Here is a 22,552-nt window from a genome sequence, read left to right as displayed (position 1 = left end):
CTGTGGTGGCTTCCAGCTAACCACCTTTCTACTTGCAACCGACATGCCCCCCTCCTGCGATATACTACTTTGGTGGCGCAACATGTTGGTGTCGGGGTGTTGTAGGGTTGTTTTTTATATGGTGCCTGCGGCCGCTTTGAAAAAGCTTTTGGGGTTTGAATTTTCCCTTTTTACGCTTTTAATGGTCGTCCCCTGCGGGGGTGGGTCTCCAGCCGCCCAATGAAAGGGTCCTTCAATTAGATATGTAACTGCACAGCAAGTGTGGCTTAAACGAGGCCTCCCCCCTTGGTCTTGTTTTGCTTATCGCTGGATAATTTTTCCCAGCAAAATGTAAATTAAATTTTTATTATGCGCCCTTTTTACTCTTAAATGATTATTATTACTGCTCATTTGAAATGGAAATTCTTTTGAAAATACTTGTATCGTACACAAGTACTTTGCAAGAGCCGCAGCCGCAACTTGCAATTGATTTTCCAGTTTAAGCCAAGTCTCCCAGTTGATCTTTTGTTTTAATACCCTTCAAAGGTGTAATATGGAATTTAGCATATTTTTTGCTTCCAAAACTATAAGTGTTTGTGCATGTGGAATGTTATGGAACAATTTGTGGAGAATGTGCAAGCGAGAAATCAATTATTTAGTTTAATATTAATATCATTATGTTCACCAGTTAAAATATAATAAAATAACAAAAAAAATACAGTCGAAAAGCAGTTTCCTTTCTGGAACCTTTTCTCTCAAGATAATTTCATTCAGCTTTACTATAAGTAGCTTCTACATTGTATTATTATTTCATAAAGTTACCAGAAATTATGTACCATCAGCAGAGGGTATCCAAACCTCCCTTTAGCTGTGGCTGCTGCTGTTGTTGTTGCTTCTATTGGCATCGCCTCGTGCTTGTCACCGTCTTTCTTTTCTTCGCGTTTGTCCATTAATTTGCGGTGCAAAGAGTCTACAGAGCAACCGGTTTTGGAGAGCCTCACATCTAATACCAAGTTCAAGGTCAAGTCAAGACAGAGACCGAGACCAACACAGAGCCGGTGCATCACAAAGGTGTGACTACCTGTGCCACTACCTAACCCAACAACGAAGCTCTGTACCCCCACCTGGGCTTGGGACTCAGACTCTCCATGGCGAATACTCATTCCTCACTCATTCAAATCTGTGTTTAATTACACAGTCTCGGGTGTACTGACTAAACACTTTTGCTGTTTTATTTTGTATGTTTCGCCAATGCAATTGAAAGATTTTTCCCACGAATTGCGAATTTTCATTAACCCATTGGCTTTGAAACGTCAAGTGCTTGGCCACGAGAACCAAACCGAAACGAACCTGCACCTTGCCGCACCGCAGCGAAGGGGCGGCACGTTTTCCAAATGAACAGCCTCTAAGAATGCTCTCCAGCTTGAAGGGTACTCAACAATACTACTCGTATAAATAATTTATTGTAATAGGTAATTTGGTAGACTGGCAAAGTGAGAGACGAAAGAAGACATTTAAATGATAATCAATAATGATATTCCAGCATACTTCACTTCACATATTTACTGCCCATAAATGTAAATATTTAAATATCAATCAATCCATGGAATTTTTCCAGATAAATATATGCTCGTACAATCCTTAACTCTATTCACCTTCCATAATTCTAGGCACATTCCATATGATTCGTGAAAATCAATCAGACATAATTTGGCAAATTTTGCTCATAGAATAATCCAAATCTAATCCGCATATGCTGCCAATTCGAATCTCCCAACGAGTTGCACACAAATCGCATTAAAAGCCAACCAAATCGGTTCCGAGTGCAAACAAGAGAAATGACACGGAGAAGGATGGGTGAAAAGTGAGTTCAAATATTGATAAATGACCCGATCCAGCTGCACTACGGATAACCGTAGTGATTTATGAACGCCCCAGCAAGGAGTTAAAGTTCATTATGAACCTTTCTGACAAATGCGATGGATGTCTAATTTGCATGGAGCGTGCGGCCAGGATAGCACTCAAATGTGTTCCGGCATCCAACGGAATCGAATCGGGTTCTCCGTCTGAGCCCAGCCACTTTGTAATTATAATGCCAGAGCAAGCCCAGAAAACCCCAGCCGTGATGCAGCGGAAGCACACCCAATATAAAAAAGAAATATATGGAATCCCTAAAAGCAGACGTAGAAAAAAAAGCCACGAGGGAGAAAATACTGTTTAAACGGATATCCTAAGTGTCTGTCCGGGTCTCCGGATGGGACGAGACTCCACACTTTTGGCCTGACAGTCATTTCCGTTTGGAAGTTTTTCATTGCTTCCCATAGAGAGTGCGACCCGGAGTCCTGATGAAAACCTGTTGCTCAGAGACAGATTTATGCCATCGTAAAAAATATGCCATTTGAATCTGGGAATTTAATTTTAATGTCGCAAAAGCTCTAGCAAAAGGATATGGATGGGTGGGTAGGATGGGTGGTTGGTTGGTGTTGGTTTAGGCCAGCTATAGACACCGAAACCTCATCGAAACAGCTCGAGATGAACTCGTGAGAAAGGGTCTCTAGGGGTAGCAACTACTTCTAATTGATTAAGTTAAAACTAAATGAATTTTGTGACTTAATTTGGTTATTCTCACTCCCTGCAGAGCAAAGTAGTTACCAAAGTGGTGAGTGAGGTTTATTTTTGTAAATTTTAGATACATTTTAGATGGATTAACTCCTTCTAGTTATGTTCCTTCACATCGTATCACGCTCTCATCTCTTACACACACCGAAGAATCCAGTCATGCCAACCAGACCAGCCAGCGACATTCAAGCCAGGCCACAGACCCAGTCCCGAACCCGGGCCCGGGCCCGGACCCGGACCCACCGTGAACACACGCGTCGGGGTCGGCCATTAGGCAAGAGAGTGTGCTGTGCTATGCTGCCATTTTCTCGTCTAACGGAAGTTGTCTGTGTTAATGGAATTACATGAATTTCAACTCTGAACCGCAGAGTAAAAGAGAGAATACCCTGGCAGGCGACATTTCCGTAAATGCATGGCCCATAAACTTTGCGTGGAGTAGGGCGGTGTTACGGATTGTGGCTAAAGCGGGTGAAAGTTTTTTGTTCAAGTTAGAGACTGAGCCAGTGAGAGTGAGAGAGACGGAAAATGATAATGGCTCGAACCGACGACCGACTTATCGCATTAAAGTCGAATGAACCATAAACATAATCCACTTTCGGATTTCCGTGGCACAACCCAAATCGAAACAAAAGCAAAACAAATGTATGTCGAATATATTTGAGTTTCCATTCCATTTTCCATTCCATTTTATTTTAATGCAATTTCAACAAGCTCCATTCCCACATTTCCTTTAAGGAGCTGGGGTGCAAGAGTGGCACATCGTATCCTACATACATATGTCAAGCAGCGTTTATTCCGTCTCCTTGGAACTTTCACTTTCCATTTGCTGCTTTGCTTGGCTCAGTGCCAGTGCAAAAGCAACAACTTAGCTGTTTGTTTTTTTTAGTTAGAGAACAGAATCCACGCTCCCCAAAGCATACTTTACAGCACCTTTCTGGCCTTCTGCCAATGTCTCAAGAGATAAAACCTACAAGCCAACATGGCGCCTAGAGTTCCATCTCAAGGTAAGATCAAACTTCCAAAAGTTGGATTTGGTGGCAGACAAATGAGACTACTTTGCCGGACCCCCGCAAGAGTTGGTTAAAGAATCAAAACTTAATAATTTAATAATATCAATTATAAAATGTAAAATTAAGAATTTAATACATATTGATACAGAGACCTGAGTCTAGAGCCCAGCACTTGGTGTTTCCTGTTGGAAATTGAAAGTGCAGAGTTCTCATGATATTTATATCATTTATTTTGCCTTGGCTTCAGAGGTGGATTTTTTGTATTTAAATTTAAAACTTTCTTTGCAATCAGCTGATTGATCTTCAATGAAATCATAAATATTTACAATTACTCAACACTTGAAGTACTCAGGGTCGGTCACACTAAAAATAAACTTTAAATTTGCAATTATGAGGCTTATGATGGCTTCAAAATGCAGATCTATGTTGGACAAATCCCGATATCGCTCCTCTAGGGTACGACTACCTGAAGGCGTCTAATACTGGACTAATCTTATTGCTATCCCGTTACAGAACAGCGGCTTCTGCGAATTTTTTTTCAGAGTGTCCTCTGTGGGGGATCCGTGGCTTAAAATGATCAAAATTGAGGTGTCAAAAAAATATCGATAAAATGGAGTACCCACTCAATTCTCTATATTTCATCAAAGAAGCATTTGAGTGTCTGCTCAAAAAATACACTTTGCTCGAATGTATAGTGTGTTGTGTCAGTCTAGTTGTTTGGCAAATCTATGCCACAATTCTCAAAGTGTTAACATTTCTGGCACTGAGAACAATAGTCGAGAGCTGCTGAAAAGGAAAAAAGAAAAATTACAATGGGTGAGAGCTGCGTTAAGAATCTATGTAGTATATCATTCTTTATTTATTATTTCTTAACTTTATAGAAGGCCATCAGCATCCAGTTATGATACCCAACGATTCGGCATTGCGGATAATTCCTGAAAATCAACCGGGTGTCGAGAGGAAGCCTTTCCTTTTGCATTTCAGAAGGTCGATTGGTCGCGGTGCTTTTGGGCGTGTATACGTCGGTACGATTGACAGTTCCTTCAAGACGATGGCCATCAAGCAAACCTACTTGGATACGAACCTTTGCTATCGCGAGCCGGAGATAATGATGCTGCTGCAATGCCACTGCAACATACGGCGCCTGTACATGCACTCGATTGTGAAGCTGGGGAATCCGCTGGCAGATTACATGCTACTGATCATGGACTACATACCCATGACACTGACGCAGTTCATACACAGGTCGCTACAAAATGGCCGAAGCATGGACATGCTCTACATTCGCATTATCTCATATCAACTCTTCCGTGGACTGGCCTATCTGCACTCAATGCAGATCTGTCATCGCGACATCAAGCCCGATAATCTGATGATCAACGACTCCACGATGCTGCTGCAAATTTCCGACTTTGGCAGCGCCAAGATTATGCACCACAAGGAGCCCAGCACCACCTACATCTGTTCGCGTTTCTATCGAGCCCCGGAGCTATTTGCGGACTGCCAGTATTACAGCTGCGCTGTGGACATCTGGAGTGCCGGATGTGTGCTCGCCGAAATGTTCACGGGACAAGCACTCTTCCACAGCATCCTTCACAACGAGGAGCAGCTGCGCTGGATGGTTCACACCCTGGGCCCCCGCGGTCTGCAGCATGCCCCAAACATCAATGCCGTGTGCGGGTATCATAGAGGTTCCATGTATAAACGTAACATCTGGGTGAATATTCTAGGCCGAGAGGTGCCCCCCGATCTCGCCCAATTGCTCAACCGCTGTCTAGTGTACGATCCCAAGAAAAGGATCTACCCCATGTCAGCCTGTGCCCACGCAAGCTACGACGAGCTGCGCAGCATGGAGTTCCAAAGCATCAAAATGCCCAACGGCTACGAGTTGCCGTCTCTTTTCAACTTTAGCGAATACGAGCTGAATATCCAACCAGAGCTGTTGGTGCAACTGCTGCCCCTGTGCCTGTACAGCAAGAGCAATCCTGTCGAACCCAACACCTTTATAGAAACAACTACAAAATATGTTCCCGTTAAACCAAAAGATGAGACCACGGTCTAAGCCCACTTCCCTGCACCCCTGACACATATGTACATACACACTCACACACTCAACAATTACTGTTAATTAATAATGTTTTACAACACTGAAATAAAACCTGAACAAAAGATGACTTATGACAAATAAATACTAAGCAATTGCGTTGCATAAACTAAATAGAAGCCATGGAAGGCTTTTTTTTTGCTTTTTTTTTTTAATTTTGACAGCATTCGCTCGGCCTGCGTGTTAGCACAGACCGGCACCACGCGGTTGTTCGGTCGTCTCTTGGTGGAAATGTATTGGAAATCAAGTAGGCTTTTCCAGGAAAGAAACGCTACGCCGACCACAAAATTTGAGCCAGAGATTGCCAGTTGAACTACAGCACTCGTAGCGTAAACATCTTGGAAACAAAACATAAATCTAGCTCTAAAAAAAAATAATTTTTGGTGATAAATTGTGTTGACAAAAAAGAAAAAGTGAACAAAAAGTTGGTGAAAAATATTTAAAACTCAAAGAAAATACAAAATTGTTTTTATTTTTGTTTTTATTTTAAGCAATGGAGTTCCCATCAATGGTGGAACGCACGGGCGACCGTCTGGTGGTGCGCAATCTGTTCAATAATACGGCCATGTATCAAATGCCTGTTGGAAACAATGCTGACGATGACACTGGGGGACCGGAGTCCAATTTACCATTACTCGCACAAGGAGCTGAATGGTACCAGGACAAACCGAACGCTGAGGGCGAGCTGCCACAACTGCCACAGTGCAAGATACGCAGAAACTACAGCTGTGGCCATTGCGCATTCTTCACCCAGAATCCGCGCAGTCATCTGTCACACCTGCGCGATGTGCACGGCGAACGGATCAGCATAAACGAGTGCAAGCTCTGCCTCTATGCCTCGCGCCATTTCCAGAAGCTGGTGCGTCACATGAAGATGGTGCATGGCTGCACCGATACGTCAAAGCGCCTGCCCGGAGAAGAGGGACAGGGGCGCGGCAAGCGCAATATAAGTCGCGAGGCACTCAAGCGTCGCCTGGAGGAGAGCATCGAAATGCCACGTCCGGCTGCAGCTGTGGCTGTGGTTGAGGCAGACGACAGCAAAGGCATTTCTCCCGGACTGGTGCACGTAATGCAGAACGGACCCTCGCTGGAGCAGCTTAAGATTGAGCTGAAGCAGCAGGAGCAGGATTTGCTGGCCAATGTGCAGGCCTACAATCGCCAGCAGGAGATGCAGGAGCTACAGAAGATCGTGGCCAACGGCGACAATATATTTTCGATGGCCTTTGAGCTCCAGAGCAAGATGATGCCACCCACGCCTGACACAAACGATTCCGTCCAAATGGACTTTCAGAACAACAACAGCAGCTCCGATTCAGAGGGCAGCAGTCCGACCAACGAGGAGACTGCCATGTCCAACGACCCAAAGAAGTATCAGTGCCAGAAATGCTCGTATAGCACGCCGATTCGTGCCCGATTCAAGAAGCACGTCAAATACCATTCGATGCCCCTGATCAAGTGTGACTTGTGCGACTTCCACTCGCCCTACAAGTGGAATCTGGACAGACACACCAAGAACCATGGCGCCGATGGGCACTTTAAGTGCAGCCTCTGTGACTTCAGCACGGACATCAAGCAATCACTAACCATACACGAGCTGAACCATCATGTGCCCGCCGTGGGCCATCCCACTCGTCGTCGTGCCGCCAAGAAACAGGAGGGCCAATTGGATTTGAAGCCGAGCAGTTCCAAAACGCATTCGCCATCCATCGACGCGTCGTTGGAGTTGACCGGGATCACCTGCTCTCACTGCAAACAACTCGTGCCCAGTGCCATGGAACTGGTCAAGCATCTGCAGTTGTGTCCGCCTGCTTTGGCCAACACTAAGCAGCTTTTGGCTACTTGCCTGCCCAGCCAAGACATGGCGGCCTCAACAGAGGAGGATTACCCAGCACCAGCAAGTGATGTCAATTACTGCGGCGTAGAAACAGCTCCTGGCTATGGAGAGGTGAAAAGGAACAAGCTCATTGAACGCTCCACTAAATCCTTCTCTGGTTTACAGGTCACGGAACCGTACTTCGGCAATGATGCCAATGACTCGACGCCCATGAAGAAGGTCTTCAAATGTCCACACTGCACTTTTTGGGCAGCCACTGCCTCGCGCTTCCATGTTCACATTGTGGGCCATCTCAATCGGAAGCCCTTTGAGTGCTCGCTGTGCTCTTACCGCTCCAACTGGCGCTGGGACATCACCAAGCACATCCGCTTGAAGACCAATCGTGACAAGTCCCACAACCAAGCCCGTGTGCTGATGAACGATGAGACTGGACGCCGCAACTACACAAAGTACAATCAGTATTTGACTCTAATGAAGGTCAATCCAAGCACGGAGGATTCCAAGGCCGCACGCACGACTGAACAATGCGATCCAATGACAGAGATGATTGAGGAAGGGCCGCCCAAGAAGAAGCCGCCTTTAAAGAACGTTGCAGACATGGATGATGCTGGTGCTGGTCAGTCATTCCTTCGCAATCTCTGGGACACGGATTTGACGCTGCAGCAGCCACCAACACCCACAGACGTGAATGAGTCTGCCACAAACGACGAAGAACAGTAGGGAAGGCTCCAATCCATCCACAAAACAATTTAACACTGAAATGAACAAAGAAAAACAAGTCCTATAATTATTAAGCTTACACTACTTGTAAATAATTCCAAATAAAACATTTAAACACTGACACGGAAGACGATGCACGAGTTGGTTGTTATCTTTTCTACAGTGAGATAAATGTGTATTTAGTTAAGAAAAATAAATAGTTAAGGTTTAGGTTTAGAGAGTGTGTGTAAGCCGTACAATAATTTAGTGGGATTAATGAACGCGATCCATATCCAGCTAAGCTTAGTCTCGATTACTACAAAATTTTGATCACGCAGCTTTTCACAGCAAACATTCCTGTATGATAAATAATACTATGCATATTAAGACGACTAGCGGCAACAAGAAGCAGATCTCGTCCACGCTGAGCGTGAACAGAAGCTGCCAAAGATCCAAGCAAAAGTATAGAGCCTGCAGTAGCCATAACCACAACAACTAAGCCGTCTGGCACTGGACGCTTTCAAAGTGTGGCGAATTTCCGTGCTCCTCATCATCCCCGTGTGGATTTGGACGCGCTTGTGGCTTGTAGTCGGTCATCTCAACCTCCTCGGCCCCCTCTGGAATGACGATGTGTTCCCTGGGCGGCAGAACTTCCTCCAACAGAGCCATCTGCTCTGCTGTGGCAAACCCATTCTCAGGGAACTTCACCTTAAACTTCATATAAAGATCACCCGTGTCCGCGGGCGAATTGAAAACGGGCATGCCACCGCCACGCAGCATCTTGATGTGATTGTGTTGCAACACCTCGCCAGGCTGCGTGCGCAAACACACGCTTCGGCCATCCAAGTGATTAAAGCAATGCGTATAGCCGCAGAGAGCCTCGGTTAGGCTGATCTCCAGGTCTCTCATATAGAGATTAGCGTGACGTCGCTGAAAGGTTGAATGGTCTTGCTGGGCGAGCACAATAATCAGATCGCCAAATTCACCTCCACGCATTTGATGTCCCTCCTTGGCAAAGGGCACTTTCAGCATGTGTGGAGCACCACGCTCCACGATCAGATCCCGTTTCATTTTCTCCTCCACAAAGCCACTGCCACGACATGGGCTGCATTTCCTATTGTCTTTGATGGTAAAACCACGTCCATCGCATGCCGGGCAGGTCTGCAAAAGCGAAAAAAATGTCAACGACTGCCAACAAAACAAACAACAAGAAATAAAGTTACAGCATCGAAAGGGCTTAGGCCCATGAAGGTAAAGGCAGCAGCTCGGCCGACACCGCCACAAGCCTCGCAGCTCTCATGTGCGTCCTGGGGCCCACCATCGCCGTTGCAGTTTTCGCACAGCTTCTGTCGACTGTATTCCAACGTTTTCTCCATGCCACCCACATAAATCTCTTCCAGCGTCAGCTCCAGCTTAATCACCACTTTTCCCTCACGCTTGGGACGACCGCCGGTGGCCCCGCCGAATGGAAACCATTGGCTCAAGAGGTCGGAGGCATCTGCGAAACCTTCGGCACCCTCCTGCAGCCCCTTCAAACCATGGCGGTCGTATACGCGACGTTTTTCCGGATCTGACAGCACCTCATAGGCAAAAGCTATCTCCTTGAACTTGTCACCAGCATCGGGATTTTTATCTGGATGGAATTCTTTAGCCAATCTGCGATAGTTCTAAGTAGTGCATCCCAATAAACATTACAAAATGCATTTCCAGAAAAGGAGAATTGCGCTTTACCTTTTTAATCTCGTCATCGGTTGCATCCGGAGCCACTCCCAGCAATTCGTATAGGTTCAAATTGTCCATGTTTATGCAACTGAAGCCCCCTATAAACTAAAGCTACAGTACATTGTTTCTGTTGAACAAACAATTATATTTTTTGTTTCATAAAAAAATTTCGACAATGACAGTAATTTCAGTTCGTAGTTAATTAGTGTTACCAAGTGCGAGAGCAGGGAAATCGCCTTCAATAAATAAATTACGAAAATACCATTAATGCAAATGCCAGCAAGAACAGTAGACACTGGCACAATAGAACATCTTGCGTTTATATAATTGAAACATGTTTTCAATGTTTTTCGTCTATCTTTCATGATATTAATATGAATTTCATTATCAATTTAACACCTGAAATTCGAAAAACTTAAGGATTATATTGAATTATTTAATAGTAACCTTTGAGATTCAAATCCAAATGTAACAATATCAAAATGTAATTAGTGGAATAAAGTTATAGGTGAAATATTATCAATTACTAACCATTCATTGATTGGGCCATCTGTGGCATCGAGCTTCTACTGTACCACAGCGAAAACGCCCCATTTTTCTCTTTAAACATTGTATTTTTATGGCTGAAATACCCTAAAAATAACCAACACTGCAGTATTTTCACGCGCTAGCGTATTTTTGGCAGCGTGGCAAGGTATCACTGGAGGCCACTGATACATTTTAAATGCACTCACACACGCGCAGCTACGTGTGCCATCTTGCTTTTTCATCGGAAAATTTTCCAGAAATTACGTCTAAAAATTACGAAAAAAACTCAATTAAATTAAGTGCAAATTTTTTCCAAACTAAATCTAAGTAAAATTAAGTGAAATAAATTCGAACAATTGCAAAAATTGGCCCATAATTGTTAGCTGGAGAATTTTTTCAATCAAGCCAAATGGGTGCGAAGCTGACGACGTAAAATTTTGTGTGTACCAACGAAAGAGCGGTGAAAACGGACGGCGCAAGAGCGCAAAGAGAGTGAGCGCATAGAGAGAGCGAATCAGTGAGTGGCAAGAAGAAGAGAGCGCTGAGAAGAAGCAGCAGCAGAAGGCAACACTCGAATAACTCGGTGGTGCGCCTGTTGGGGGAAAAATGATGGAAAACTACGAGGAAATTCACTTGGGTCATATTATAGCCAAGGATTTGGCCGACATGGCCGAAGTGAAATTGCCGAATGCCAAAGAGTTTCTCAGCTTTGAGAACACTTCAACAAATTTTGATTTTGGCGCCGAAATAATGGCAACAACGTCGAGCGCGACTGCGACAGAGACATCAACATCGACAGCAACAGGCGACGGCGGACCGGCAGCCAAAGCAAATGTTGAAATCAAAACAAAAATATTTGAAGAACAAGAAATTGGCGCCAATATGGGAGCTGAAATATTGAATGTGCCTCCATCGCTGCAGCCGTCAAAACTTCTGGATAAATCCAACTCCGAGTGTGACGATGAAGAAGAGGAAGAGGAGGATGACGAAGAAGACGACGACGATGATGATGATGATGACGAGGAAGCGACTGGTGAGGAAACTAACGAGGATGAGGACGACACCAGCTCGGACTGCTCGTCGGTTGGCGGTGGTGGTGCCACCGACTGGAAACTCCGCTGGCTGCAACGCGAATTCTACACGGGCCGTGTGCCCCGCAAGGTGATTGCCAGCATAATGCCGCACTTTGCCACAGGTCTGACAGCCGACACCGATGACTCTGTGCTGTGGGACTATCTGGCCCATCTGTTGAACGAGCCGAAGCGGCGTAACAAGTTGTCGAATGTTAATACCTTTGACGATGTCATCGATCTGGTGCAGAAATCTCACAGAATTATTGTCCTAACTGGCGCTGGGGTCTCTGTCTCCTGTGGCATACCAGACTTTCGCTCCACCAATGGCATCTATGCCCGGCTGGCCCACGATTTCCCCGATTTACCAGATCCACAGGCCATGTTTGATATCAACTACTTCAAGCGTGACCCGCGGCCCTTCTACAAATTTGCCCGCGAGATCTATCCGGGGGAGTTTAGGCCCTCGCCTTGCCATCGCTTTATCAAGATGCTGGAGACCAAAGGCAAACTGCTGCGTAATTATACGCAGAATATTGATACACTGGAGAGGGTGGCGGGCATTCAGCGGGTCATTGAATGCCATGGCTCCTTCTCGACGGCCTCGTGCACCAAGTGCAAGTTCAAGTGCAATGCAGACGCCCTGCGGGCCGATATCTTTGCACAACGGATACCCGTCTGCCCGAAGTGCCAGCCCAATAAGGAGCTGAGTGTGGATGCCTCGGTGGCTGTCACCGAAGATGAGCTCCGGCAGCTGGTCGAGAATGGCATAATGAAGCCCGATATTGTTTTCTTTGGCGAAGGTAAGTGTTGGAATCGCTCTGCCTATAGAGTGGCCTCCATTTGACTTGATTTTCTTTTCTCTGTCTTTAGGCTTACCCGATGAGTACCATACAGTGATGGCCACAGACAAGGATTCTTGCGATCTATTGATTGTGATTGGCTCCTCGCTGAAAGTGCGACCAGTGGCCCACATTCCCAGCAGCATACCGGCAACGGTGCCGCAGATTCTCATCAATCGTGAGCAGTTGCATCATCTGAAGTTTGACGTGGAGTTGCTGGGTGACTCGGATGTTATTATCAATCAGATTTGTCATCGGTTATCCGGTGACGATGGCTGCTGGAAGCAGATGTGCTCCGATGAGGCAATACTCACCGAATGCAAGGATCTGTTACCGCCAGAGCATCACCATCACCTCAGCCTCCATCACCATCAATATCTGCACCATCGACACTGCATCTCGGAAAGCGAGCAGCAGTCACAATTGGACACAGATACACAGTCCCTCAAGTCGAACAGCTCGACCGATTACATTTTGGGTTCGGCTGGTACTTGCTCCGACTCTGGCTTTGAGTCCTCCACATTCACATCCACAGGCAACAAGCGCCCGCCCAGTGCCGAAGATGCCCAGGATCGGGCTGCCATTGAGCGCATCAAGACAGACATTGCGAGCTGCGAGCGTCTAGCTGAAGCGGCAGCTGAAATAGTAGCAGTACCTGCCGTTTCACCTGGTACTGCGCCGCCAGTTGAGAGCTATCGCCACTTGTCGATCGACTCCTCAAAGGATAGCGGCATTGAGCAGTGCGACAACGAAGCCTCCTCCACCAACCCTGCCAGCTGCTATGTTCGTCCCAGTAATCTGGTCCAAGAGACCAAGAGAGTTGTGGGTCGAGGTTTAACACCCATGCCGGCACAGCGAGGCGGCAAGCGACAGACAGCCGCCGAGCGTCTGGTGCCAGGCACCTTCTATTGTCACACGAACAACTGTTCGTATGTGTTCCCAGGTGCCCAGGTATTTTGGGATAACGAGTACAGTGATGATGATGATGAGGATGACGAGGTGATGCGTAGGGATGGACATGCTGTAGATCTCTTTGGCAATATGGGAGGGGCCAACGATGATAATGACGATGCTGAGGAAGCCTGTGATCTGAATTCAGTACCATTGTCACCTCTACTGCCCCCATCGCTAGAGGCACACATTGTCACCGAGATAACTGGAGGCGTTAGCGTGCTGGATGACACTGAACATCCCTTGGACAGCAGTAGCAGTCCCAGCAAGAAGAGAGCAAGCTCCAGCCTTGAGCAACAGCAGCCAGCAGGACCAGCGATTAATGGTGAAACGCCGCCATCGAAGAAGCGACGACCCAGCGAGGAGGAGGAGAGCCCACCTCCTCATCCAGCTCCGGCTTCATACACAAGCATCGTGTAAAGTAAAGTAATTATATATTTGTATGCTTGGTAGTAGAATATTTATTTTAAATTCAAGTTAAATCAATTGATGCTTAAAGATTCACAGAACCACAGAATATGAATATATGTATGTATGTCCAGAGAAGCTCGCCTTGAACGTAAATTAAGGATTGAAGCGTATCGAGAACACACGAGAGGCTTTACCCCTCGTCCTTCGCTGTCCGCCCCTTCTAATATTTTCTGCACAAGCTCTTACTTTATTTATTATTTTTTTCCTTTCAAAACGGAACGAAAAGCTGTAAATGTTAGTATTTTATTATTATAAGTTTGTTATTGAGGCCTTTTTAGATAAAGCAAATAAAGATGAGAGATGGAAACAAAACAAAAAAGAAGATGGAAGATGGAGATGAAAACAATCGCCTCAACTTTAAAGCTAGGCTTAAGGTATTAGACATATTAAACTACTATAAACATTTCTAGATGTATTTAAGAACTAGACACGAAGAAAAAACAAAAACAAAACACTCTGTACATAAGCACACGCCTATTACTTTTTACTGTAAATGGAAACCCCCAACCCTACCCTTTTATTTTATTTCCCATCCACCCAAAATTCTATCGGTTATGGCAACTATTTTTCAATTCATCCTGCATCGAAAAAATACATCAACAGACACCCCACACACATACATATAACTATAGCTATATGGTATAACTGTGAATCTGAATCCGAGTTCATAGTTTGGTGTGTTGAAAAATGTTTAATCAAAATTTTAGCTTAAAATATTGAGCCACCAAACATAACTGTAGACCCCTAGCCATTAAGTCTTAGTTTATATGTCAACAATTGTATTAATATCCACAGAATATAAACAAGAAACTTACAAAAATATGTAAAAAGGAATATGTATTGGTGTTTTATTTTGAGGAAAATAGATCCAAGTAGATTCGTTCCATTGAAATCTTGGAATAAAAAATAAAATGAACGGAAAAATAGAAGTGGGAAAAGTACAACATTTAAAAAGCACTGTTCATGACGAATATGGAAGCGATCGTTTCAAGATTTCTGCAGCAGGGAGCTGTATAATATGCGGTTTATTCCGAATATAAAAATAATCAACCACATACAACCTATTTTTCAGTTCATAATCTAAGCCCAATTGTAATTCCACTGTTTCCTATAGTCTCTAATTTCCACGACAATATTTGGAGCCTTAGTTCAAATATGAGGGCCATCCACTACCACCACTTGAAGTTAATTTCTTTATCAGTTCTTTACAGATACGATTTAAGCAGGTAGAAGAGTATTTCTTGCAGTTCCGTTAAAACATAAAGCCATAAAGCGATCTGCATTAAAGCATCTGCATTAAAGCATTCTTATAGTTTTTCGTCTTTTAATCTCAACTCTGGAAGTAAATAAAATATTTTAATAGCACTGAGCACTATTACCCATTAATTCTTCAAGCTACGAAGAAGATCTCTCCATTAGAGCAGAATACAAGGTAGCACCTGAAAGCATTAAGCATCAAATCCCATTCCCAAATATAATAAAAAGAATATAAAAGTATTCTTTCAATACTTGCAATTTCGAATTCGGTTTTATTAAGTATTTTCGACATTAGCTGGTACCTTAATGCTATCTAGATACCTTAGATGAACTAATATTTAAGGGGTTTGGGTTGCCTTTCTTTAAAAGTATATGTATACCATTTAATACTCTCTACGGAAAAGAGCAAACAAATTGGAGCAAGAGAGCGCGCGCTGGCTGTAGGCGCTGGTGATAACTCTCTTTGATTCTTACGGACTAGGAGCAGCAGACCGCGGATCCCGACTAACATGACGAGATGCTGCATGGATTTCATGGTTTCAAATAAGAAATTGTGTGGATAGTATATAGGGTGGGTGGTGGGGGTTGGGGGGGAACCATGGAGGACAGGACTTTTTGCTTGGTCAACAATGTAACCTATTTACAAATATAACAATATACATTATATTGTATATTGCTTAACCTTTGATTATGTATAACAAAAATACTATGAGTTTTAGAAAAATGTTTTGTGTTCCCCACTCCCCCAAAAATTTGATGATCTCCTGTACAATTTGTTTGTGATAAAGAAACTCTGAGTGTTGTAACAAGAGCGTACGTCTATCTGTAGCGCTACTACGTACGGACTATGACACGATTTAAATCGATATATAAAATAACGCGAGCTAATGGGTATGAGACTGGCATGAAGTTATACAATTGTGTGTGGTGTAGGCAACGTTTTTCAAGGGCTAACAAATACTTCAGTGTGTTTTATATATATTTCTATAAATATAAGTGTGTGTGTGTGTATCGGTGATAAATTTCGTATCGATTTTTAAAAAAATATGAAAAATCTATGAAAGTCCAAATCCAAACATCAACCCCGCACTATAAGTATGAGGATTTATTGGCCTTGTGGGATCTGGCCCTACCCGGATTCACCTTACACTTGAGCTGTGTAATCAGATCGGAGATTTTCAACGCTGGTCCCACCTTCATGCCCAACAGTGGCATTATATCATCCTTTGTCAATTGCAATAAACGCTTGCCATCGATCTTGCTGCGACTAAACGTGTCACAGTGGGCGGTGCAATCGTTGACACGCAGAAATTGCGACACATCGTACACGTTCCAAGAGTCCGGCTGTAGCTCCAAATGGGCCGCCTCACTCGCATCAATGTCGGCCAGACGTGGAATGTACTTGCTGTTAGTCGCCGACGAGTTCTAGAAATGAAAGCAAATTAATGAGAAAACGTAAACAAACAGTTTGTTGGGTTATAGCTGCATGAATAGGTTCTTTGGTTGAATGCTTGGATGGATATGGTGGGTTGCGGTTGGTGGTAAACAGTGCGTGAAAATAAATTATATACATATTTGGCGCTTTTTTGTTGAGCCCCCAATGGAGTTAGAATGTTATGCTGAACGATAGGCAGGCGATTGATTAGGCGGAGTAGCGTTCTGGGTCTGGGTCTAGGCTGGCTGATGATTTTCTACGCACTATTATTACACACCAATACTTACCGCAATGTAGCTAGTGGCTTTGCGGCCCACAGTTGGTGGCGCCGGTGATTTAGTAGTGGAAGATTTCTTTACCATTTTGTTACTGTTGCCGACTCCGCCCGTAACAGTAGTTACAACCGATGTTGAGATGGAACCACCGCCGCCACTCCCACTTCCAGGTATCTGATCACTGGAGGAGTGTGTGGTTGATTGCTCAGATATGTGACTGGTGCTACCATCGAAATCGCCATCACCATCTCCATCTAGTTCGGCATCGGCATCTGGATCTGGTTCCTCTTCATCTGCATCCCCATCCTCGGGCTGATTGTTCTCGTAGAAGGCGGCATTATGATGCTCTGGCTTTAGTTCCAGCTTAATGCTCAGCTTGGGCAAATGCGGTGTGGTCTTCAAGGCAATGGTTCGCGGTTTAACTAAAAGATTGAGAGCAAAAAGGAAGCATATAAATACAGAGCAGTAGCTGGAGCAGCTTAGATTCCTCACCCGTCTGCGTATTGTTGTCATTATGTTGCTTGGTTGTCCCTCTTCCTTCGCCGGATGGTGCAGCGCCTTTCTTGGTCTTCTTTTTCCTTGGCACCTTGGGCTTGGGCGCAGTTTTAGCCACCTGCTGATAGGACACTCGTGGCGGTCCCTCCAGCTTATGGCCCACGAGAATACACCAACCCACTGGATAGATATCAGCCGACTCACAGTCTAGCCACTGATCATACTCATCTGTCCAGCCATCGAAATGAACCTTCAATAGGCGACCCACGACCCTAGCCACTGTGGCAACGCAGACGAGCCGAGGATCCATCAGATCGGCACACTCCAAGCTCATGCCCGTCTCAAAGCCGTGCTCGGGCACCACACGATGGAACAAATGCTGATTGGCGGCCACGGCCCCAGTATTTCGCAGATAAGTCTCCCAGGTAAAGGTTCGCGAATCGTAGCCGTTTGGCGGGGTCACTTGAATGTTGTTTGCACTGCAGAAACCAGCAGGAAAAATGCATGGAGATTTCTCATGGTAACAGAACCTGCAGCAGACAAAATAAACAAAGAAAAGTTGCTTTAATTTTCCACATTATTGGTTTAACGAAAGGCTCACCAATCCGACCCTGATTCATCCGGCTGATACGAGTCAATTCGTATCATCATGTAGCCAAATTTCAGCACGGCCATCACTGTGGCCGGGCAAATGGAGGAGAGATTGAGGGGATCCACTGCCTCCAGCTTCATGCCCTCGATAAAACCATTGGTTTTGCCATCCAAGAAGTACTCATCGAAGGTGAAATTCATTTTGAATAACTCGATAGTTGCATCGTCTTCGTGCACCTCAATCATGGCCTCACGACCGGCTATAAAGGGAGGGGCATTAAGTGAAAATTACAATTGAAAAACATCTCTCTCATACCCAACATCCTCTCCAGATAGTCCTGTGGTGCGGCCAAATTATGACCCACCGTGGTGGCCCAGCCCACTGGGTGTATAATGGGTGAGTCCTCGTGACACCAGAAGCCATCATCCGTATCGAAATAGCGCAGGAACAAACGTTTACCCACTATCTTGGTGACGGTGGCCAGGCGCACCTGGGAAATGCGATCCTTATCAACGCATTCGAGATTCAGGCCTAGGCGAAAGCGCGACTGAAGGCTGTCGTTGATTTTGTTGTAGAAATTCGAAGGCAGCGTACGGGCCCCAGACAGACGACCCACTAGGAAATCCTTCCAATCCTTGTATTTGTGCTCAATGGTGCGTGGGGGAATTAGGGGCTTGCCACGTGTGGCACACCAGCCCACCGAATGGACCTCGGCATTGCAGAGATTCACCCAAAAGTCATGGGAGTCCGTATCGAAGCCCTCGTAGCTCATCAGGGCTTTGTAGCCCTTGATCTCCAGAATGGTGGCCACCCAAAAGGATGTGGGCGTCTGTCCTGGCTGGATTATCTCTATGTTATCGCAATCTGTGTTCTCCACCTCCACCTTCATGCCCACACCGAGATTATCCCACACCTCACAGCCGGGTGCATGCGGGAAGCAGGTCACAGGCGCCGCATTGAAGTTCTCCTTGTTGAGGCGAGGCAGCCAGTCGTACGAGTGTGTCGGATCGTACATTCGCCGCCTGATGCTGAGGATCTTCTCCATTTGTGGACACGGCGCCGGCAGACGTTCATATTTGGGTATCTGTGGCAGGTCATCCTGCGGATAGACATCCTTGAACAAACGCAAAGCTTTCGGCGTGGGCGCTGCACTCAAATATGCATTGCTGGCTGTGTTTGTGTCGTTGCTGCTGCCGTTTGCCTCGCCACCCGGGGCCGCTGCGTCGCCCACAGCGGCGCCATTCAAGGCCGCAATGGTCTCATCGGCGGCCATCTGTACATTATGAGCAGCAGCATCGCCGCCCAATGCCATGGGTTCGCCAAAACTATTCAATTGTGTGATCTTTGATTGATCGGTTATGCGGAAGCGATAATTTGCATTCTTTATGTGTGCCGCCTGCAGGTCCAGCTCAATGTCCGACTGCTGCTGATCCGCGGACAGTAGGACATCTTCGGCGACATCCAGACTAGTGCCAGATACTGCTGGCAAAGGGGAACTGCTCGACGACTGGTTGCTGTTGTGTGCCGCGTTGGCTCCCGTTCCTGTTGTCTCCATTTTATTGTTGAGTACCAATGAATAGAGCTCGCCACGGGCACAGGCCATGCTGCAGAAGCGTCGAGATTTTGTATAGAATGTGTGCTTTACACCAATGGCACCGCAACGTTCGCAGACAGCTGAGGAGAAAAAAGATAATAAGTAAGTATGCATTGTTCACAATTGTTTCAGGCAAACGTTTATGTTTATATGTTGAATTTGTTTATTATTTCTAACCCTTTGCCATATGTATGCATACAAACCCAAATTCTTGCAAACACAAAAACGAAATGATAAAACGGAAAGCGAACACAAAAACTAAGGTTCAAAATGTATGTCAGATAGAGAAACCTTACCCATGCCATCTTTCTGTATTGGTATCACCGATGGGTCTATGTTGCCCTTGTAGGCAATTGGTGTCTTCAGGACAAGACCTGGCCTGTTCACAGGCTCGATTTTGCGCGTCTTTCGCTGGGCCCGCATCACGGCGGCCGACGAAGCCACAGTGGTGACAGTGGCGCTGCTTGTGCTGTTGCCACCTCTGTAGCCCTTCATCTGTTTGCTGCTGGGTGGCTCGGCAGCGCTGACCGTTATGTTGCCAAAAACATTGCCAGGACCTACACTGAGCGGCATGGCTGGGGCCAGTGTGGCTCCAAGCAGCTTATGATGCATCAGGCCATCACCGAGAGGCACTAGGAGGTCGTGCTCTGGTCCAGCCACACCCAGGCCACCACCGCCGCCGCCGCCTTGCATATGTGTCATGCATGAGGAGGAGGACTGGGAGATATCCTTGTCCGAGGAGGTCATAAAATCGGTGCCATCGTACGAGTTATTGTCCTCATTCATCATCACAAAGTCATCGATGTTGATTATCTCTTGCTTGGGCTCCAGGCCAGCGCCACCATCATCATAGCCATCATCTATCTGGTGGCCATACACCTGATCCTCATCATCGCACGCATCGCCGCCCACACCACCACCGCCAACACCAACTCCAGCCATGAGCTCGCCATGTGGATCTGTGGTCATGCCAACTGTCGCACCATCAGCGTCCATCACTTCGGTATAATTCTGAAAGGCGGCCACTGCCGCCGACTGTTGAAGCAACTGATGCTGCAGGCCACCCAAGTGGGCGAAGCTATACAGATTGTTGGTATTGGTGGCTATCAGAGTGCCAGGCGGTAGGGTGCCACTCAGTGTGGCTGTATGACCATTGAAATCACCCCCAACCAGGCCCATCATGGGATTCATTTCCTTTATTTATTTTAATATCATGTGTGGAGGGGGATCGATCATTGGTTGGTGGGTTTGATTCGTTTGGTTTGTGTTTTGTGTTGATTTTGTTTGTTAAATTGTTAACCGAATACATAAATCATAGAAAAGAAAGTAGAAGAAATAAGTAAACGAATTCCAATTCTTTCAAAAAACTGAGACGCAAACAAGAGAGTTTCTGTGGCCAATCCCCATTTAAAAACCTACGGAATTTGGGTTTGTCTTCAGTTTTCAAAGACTAACAAATATAAGCCAATCTTCATCTTATACTCAACAGATAGTTTTTGTTTTATATTTACTAATCTTTGAACTGAGAGATTGGCTCTGAATGGGTTCTAAATATTTAACCTTTTATTACTCACCAAAGTTGGCTGATGATGATGGCCAGACATCTCCTCCAGCAGTCCAACAGTGGGATGATTCAATAGTGCTGTCGCATCCTCCAATGTCATATTAGCGGCATTATACTGACTACTCATCCACATCATATGCAGCTCGGTCGGATTCATAGACGATGCTGTTCAGTTCTTTCTTCCAGGGATTCAATAAGGCCAAAACATTTATATTTAACGATTCTCAATTAGTTTTGAGTGTAAATCTTTTAATGTGTTCTACTGAACAGCAGCTAAAAAGAGAGAGATTATAAACATATATTATTATTAACAGAACTATTTAAAGTTAAATAAACTCAATAAGGAGTAGTGGTTTCCTTTATGTATGTATGTATGTACACAGGAATTAATTATAAACCTTTTTCTCTGGGAGTTGTGCATAATCAAGCCAAAGCAATTATCCCAATGGGATTGAAAGTTGACAGATCGGTAGATTAACGAATCTTATAGATGCCACACAGTTCTACAAAATTTTAATTTGCAATGACAGTGCAGGACTTTAGAGCACATGTCTGAGATTATATGTACCAAGATACACATTCTCAGCAGATATTTTGTTTTTTTTTTTTAGTTGGAGCTCCCCAAACAAACACGCACAAAACAATCGTACACGAACACAAAAAACACACACATATACAGTAAAGCTTCCTTTTGCAAGGCCCCAAAAGCCATATGGAGTTTATCCGGCGGCGCCTGTTCCTCGTTGAGCCCCGTTTGTTTGCCTTTTTCCTGTTCTCTCTCTCTACTTGCGTTTTTTTTTCGCACGCAGCTGCTGCGCAAAGGGCGCTACAACAGGCAGAGCGGCGGCATGGAAATGTGATTAATGACTTCCGCTGCTGCCTGGCCAGACATACTAAAATTAGTTTTTAACAAATGCAATTGTTACTAGCCCCAAAAACAACACAAATTTGTATAGAATATGTACGAATTTCGTGAGATTCTTTTTACATTGGCCCACACTCGCTCGAAAAGTCAATGAAGCGCACGGTGCGCGCAGACAACCAACGAACACAGAACACAAAAGAAAAAGCTCGAAAATAGCCGTGCGATGGTTAAACTTACATTTGTAGCACAATTAACGCGTTGGCTTTAGGGTCTATATACAGTATCCACTTGTTGCAAGACAGTTTTAAGCATTTTAAATTGTTTTATTACGAATTTATGCGAGTTTTTGTTAGGGCTGTCAAATATATATCAAAATATCAATATATCGATATTTTTGTTAAATGAAAATATATTTATATCGTGATATTTTTTAACAAAATATCAATATATTCATATATTTTTGCGATATTTTTTTAGATATTTTAAGTATGGATACCAACTACAGGATCTAAATAAACATATAGGGTATATTGTATTTGTGCACAAAAGTGAATTAGTGTAACGCACAGAGGGAAAGTAAAAAAAAAAAACAGAAAAGTGGAATAAGGATCAGAGATGTTAAAAACATATGTAAGGTTTCTGTTTT

General features: G+C 44.9%; 5 protein-coding genes across 9 annotated transcripts; 3 read left to right on the top strand and 2 right to left on the bottom strand.

Annotated features, from left to right (window-relative positions):
* The first annotated feature begins 4,247 nt into the window (after positions 1-4,247).
* On the top strand, positions 4,248-5,713 carry LOC117584164 (protein kinase shaggy). Its single transcript, XM_034272928.1, has 2 exons — positions 4,248-4,424; positions 4,490-5,713. Exons 1-2 carry the CDS (start codon positions 4,421-4,423, stop codon positions 5,668-5,670), a joined length of 1,185 nt encoding a protein of 394 aa, XP_034128819.1. The 5' UTR covers positions 4,248-4,420; the 3' UTR covers positions 5,671-5,713.
* Positions 5,714-6,019: 306 nt separating this feature from the next.
* On the top strand, positions 6,020-8,390 carry LOC117584356 (RE1-silencing transcription factor). Of its 2 annotated transcripts, none has more exons than XM_034273193.1 (3): positions 6,020-6,041; positions 6,204-7,657; positions 7,712-8,390. In XM_034273193.1, exons 2-3 carry the CDS (start codon positions 6,206-6,208, stop codon positions 8,264-8,266), a joined length of 2,007 nt encoding a protein of 668 aa, XP_034129084.1. In that variant the 5' UTR covers positions 6,020-6,041; positions 6,204-6,205; the 3' UTR covers positions 8,267-8,390. The 2 variants fall into 2 exon arrangements, with proteins under 2 accessions (XP_034129084.1, XP_034129083.1); XM_034273192.1 differs by lacking the exon at positions 6,020-6,041 and adding an exon at positions 6,042-6,136.
* Positions 7,824-22,285, bottom strand: LOC117584352 (polycomb protein Sfmbt). Of its 4 annotated transcripts, XM_034273185.1 has the most exons (8): positions 22,144-22,285; positions 21,052-21,314; positions 19,774-20,671; positions 18,199-19,557; positions 17,893-18,142; positions 17,289-17,821; positions 16,809-17,218; positions 15,330-16,511 (listed from the first exon to the last, which is right to left on the bottom strand). In XM_034273185.1, the coding sequence occupies exons 2-8, from the start codon at positions 21,196-21,198 to the stop codon at positions 16,176-16,178; spliced, it is 3,933 nt and encodes a 1,310-aa protein (XP_034129076.1). In that variant the 5' UTR covers positions 21,199-21,314; positions 22,144-22,285; the 3' UTR covers positions 15,330-16,175. The 4 variants fall into 4 exon arrangements, with proteins under 4 accessions (XP_034129079.1, XP_034129076.1, XP_034129077.1 ...); XM_034273186.1 differs by lacking the exon at positions 22,144-22,285 and having other exon boundaries at positions 16,881-17,218; positions 21,052-21,198; XM_034273187.1 differs by lacking the exons at positions 19,774-20,671; positions 22,144-22,285 and having other exon boundaries at positions 21,052-21,190.
* On the bottom strand, positions 8,408-10,137 carry LOC117584360 (dnaJ homolog subfamily A member 2). Its single transcript, XM_034273198.1, has 3 exons — positions 9,977-10,137; positions 9,469-9,912; positions 8,408-9,406 (listed from the first exon to the last, which is right to left on the bottom strand). The coding sequence occupies exons 1-3, from the start codon at positions 10,043-10,045 to the stop codon at positions 8,741-8,743; spliced, it is 1,179 nt and encodes a 392-aa protein (XP_034129089.1). The 5' UTR covers positions 10,046-10,137; the 3' UTR covers positions 8,408-8,740.
* On the top strand, positions 10,543-14,267 carry LOC117584355 (NAD-dependent histone deacetylase sirtuin-1). The gene is made up of 2 exons (XM_034273191.1): positions 10,543-12,368; positions 12,439-14,267. Exons 1-2 carry the CDS (start codon positions 11,102-11,104, stop codon positions 13,776-13,778), a joined length of 2,607 nt encoding a protein of 868 aa, XP_034129082.1. The 5' UTR covers positions 10,543-11,101; the 3' UTR covers positions 13,779-14,267.
* Positions 22,286-22,552: the final 267 nt, after the last annotated feature.

The sequence above is a fragment of the Drosophila guanche genome, unplaced genomic scaffold, assembly GCF_900245975.1.
Source record: "Drosophila guanche unplaced genomic scaffold, DGUA_6, whole genome shotgun sequence".
Lineage (NCBI taxonomy): Eukaryota > Metazoa > Arthropoda > Insecta > Diptera > Drosophilidae > Drosophila > Drosophila guanche.
This window is presented reverse-complemented; position numbering and strand designations above follow the sequence as displayed.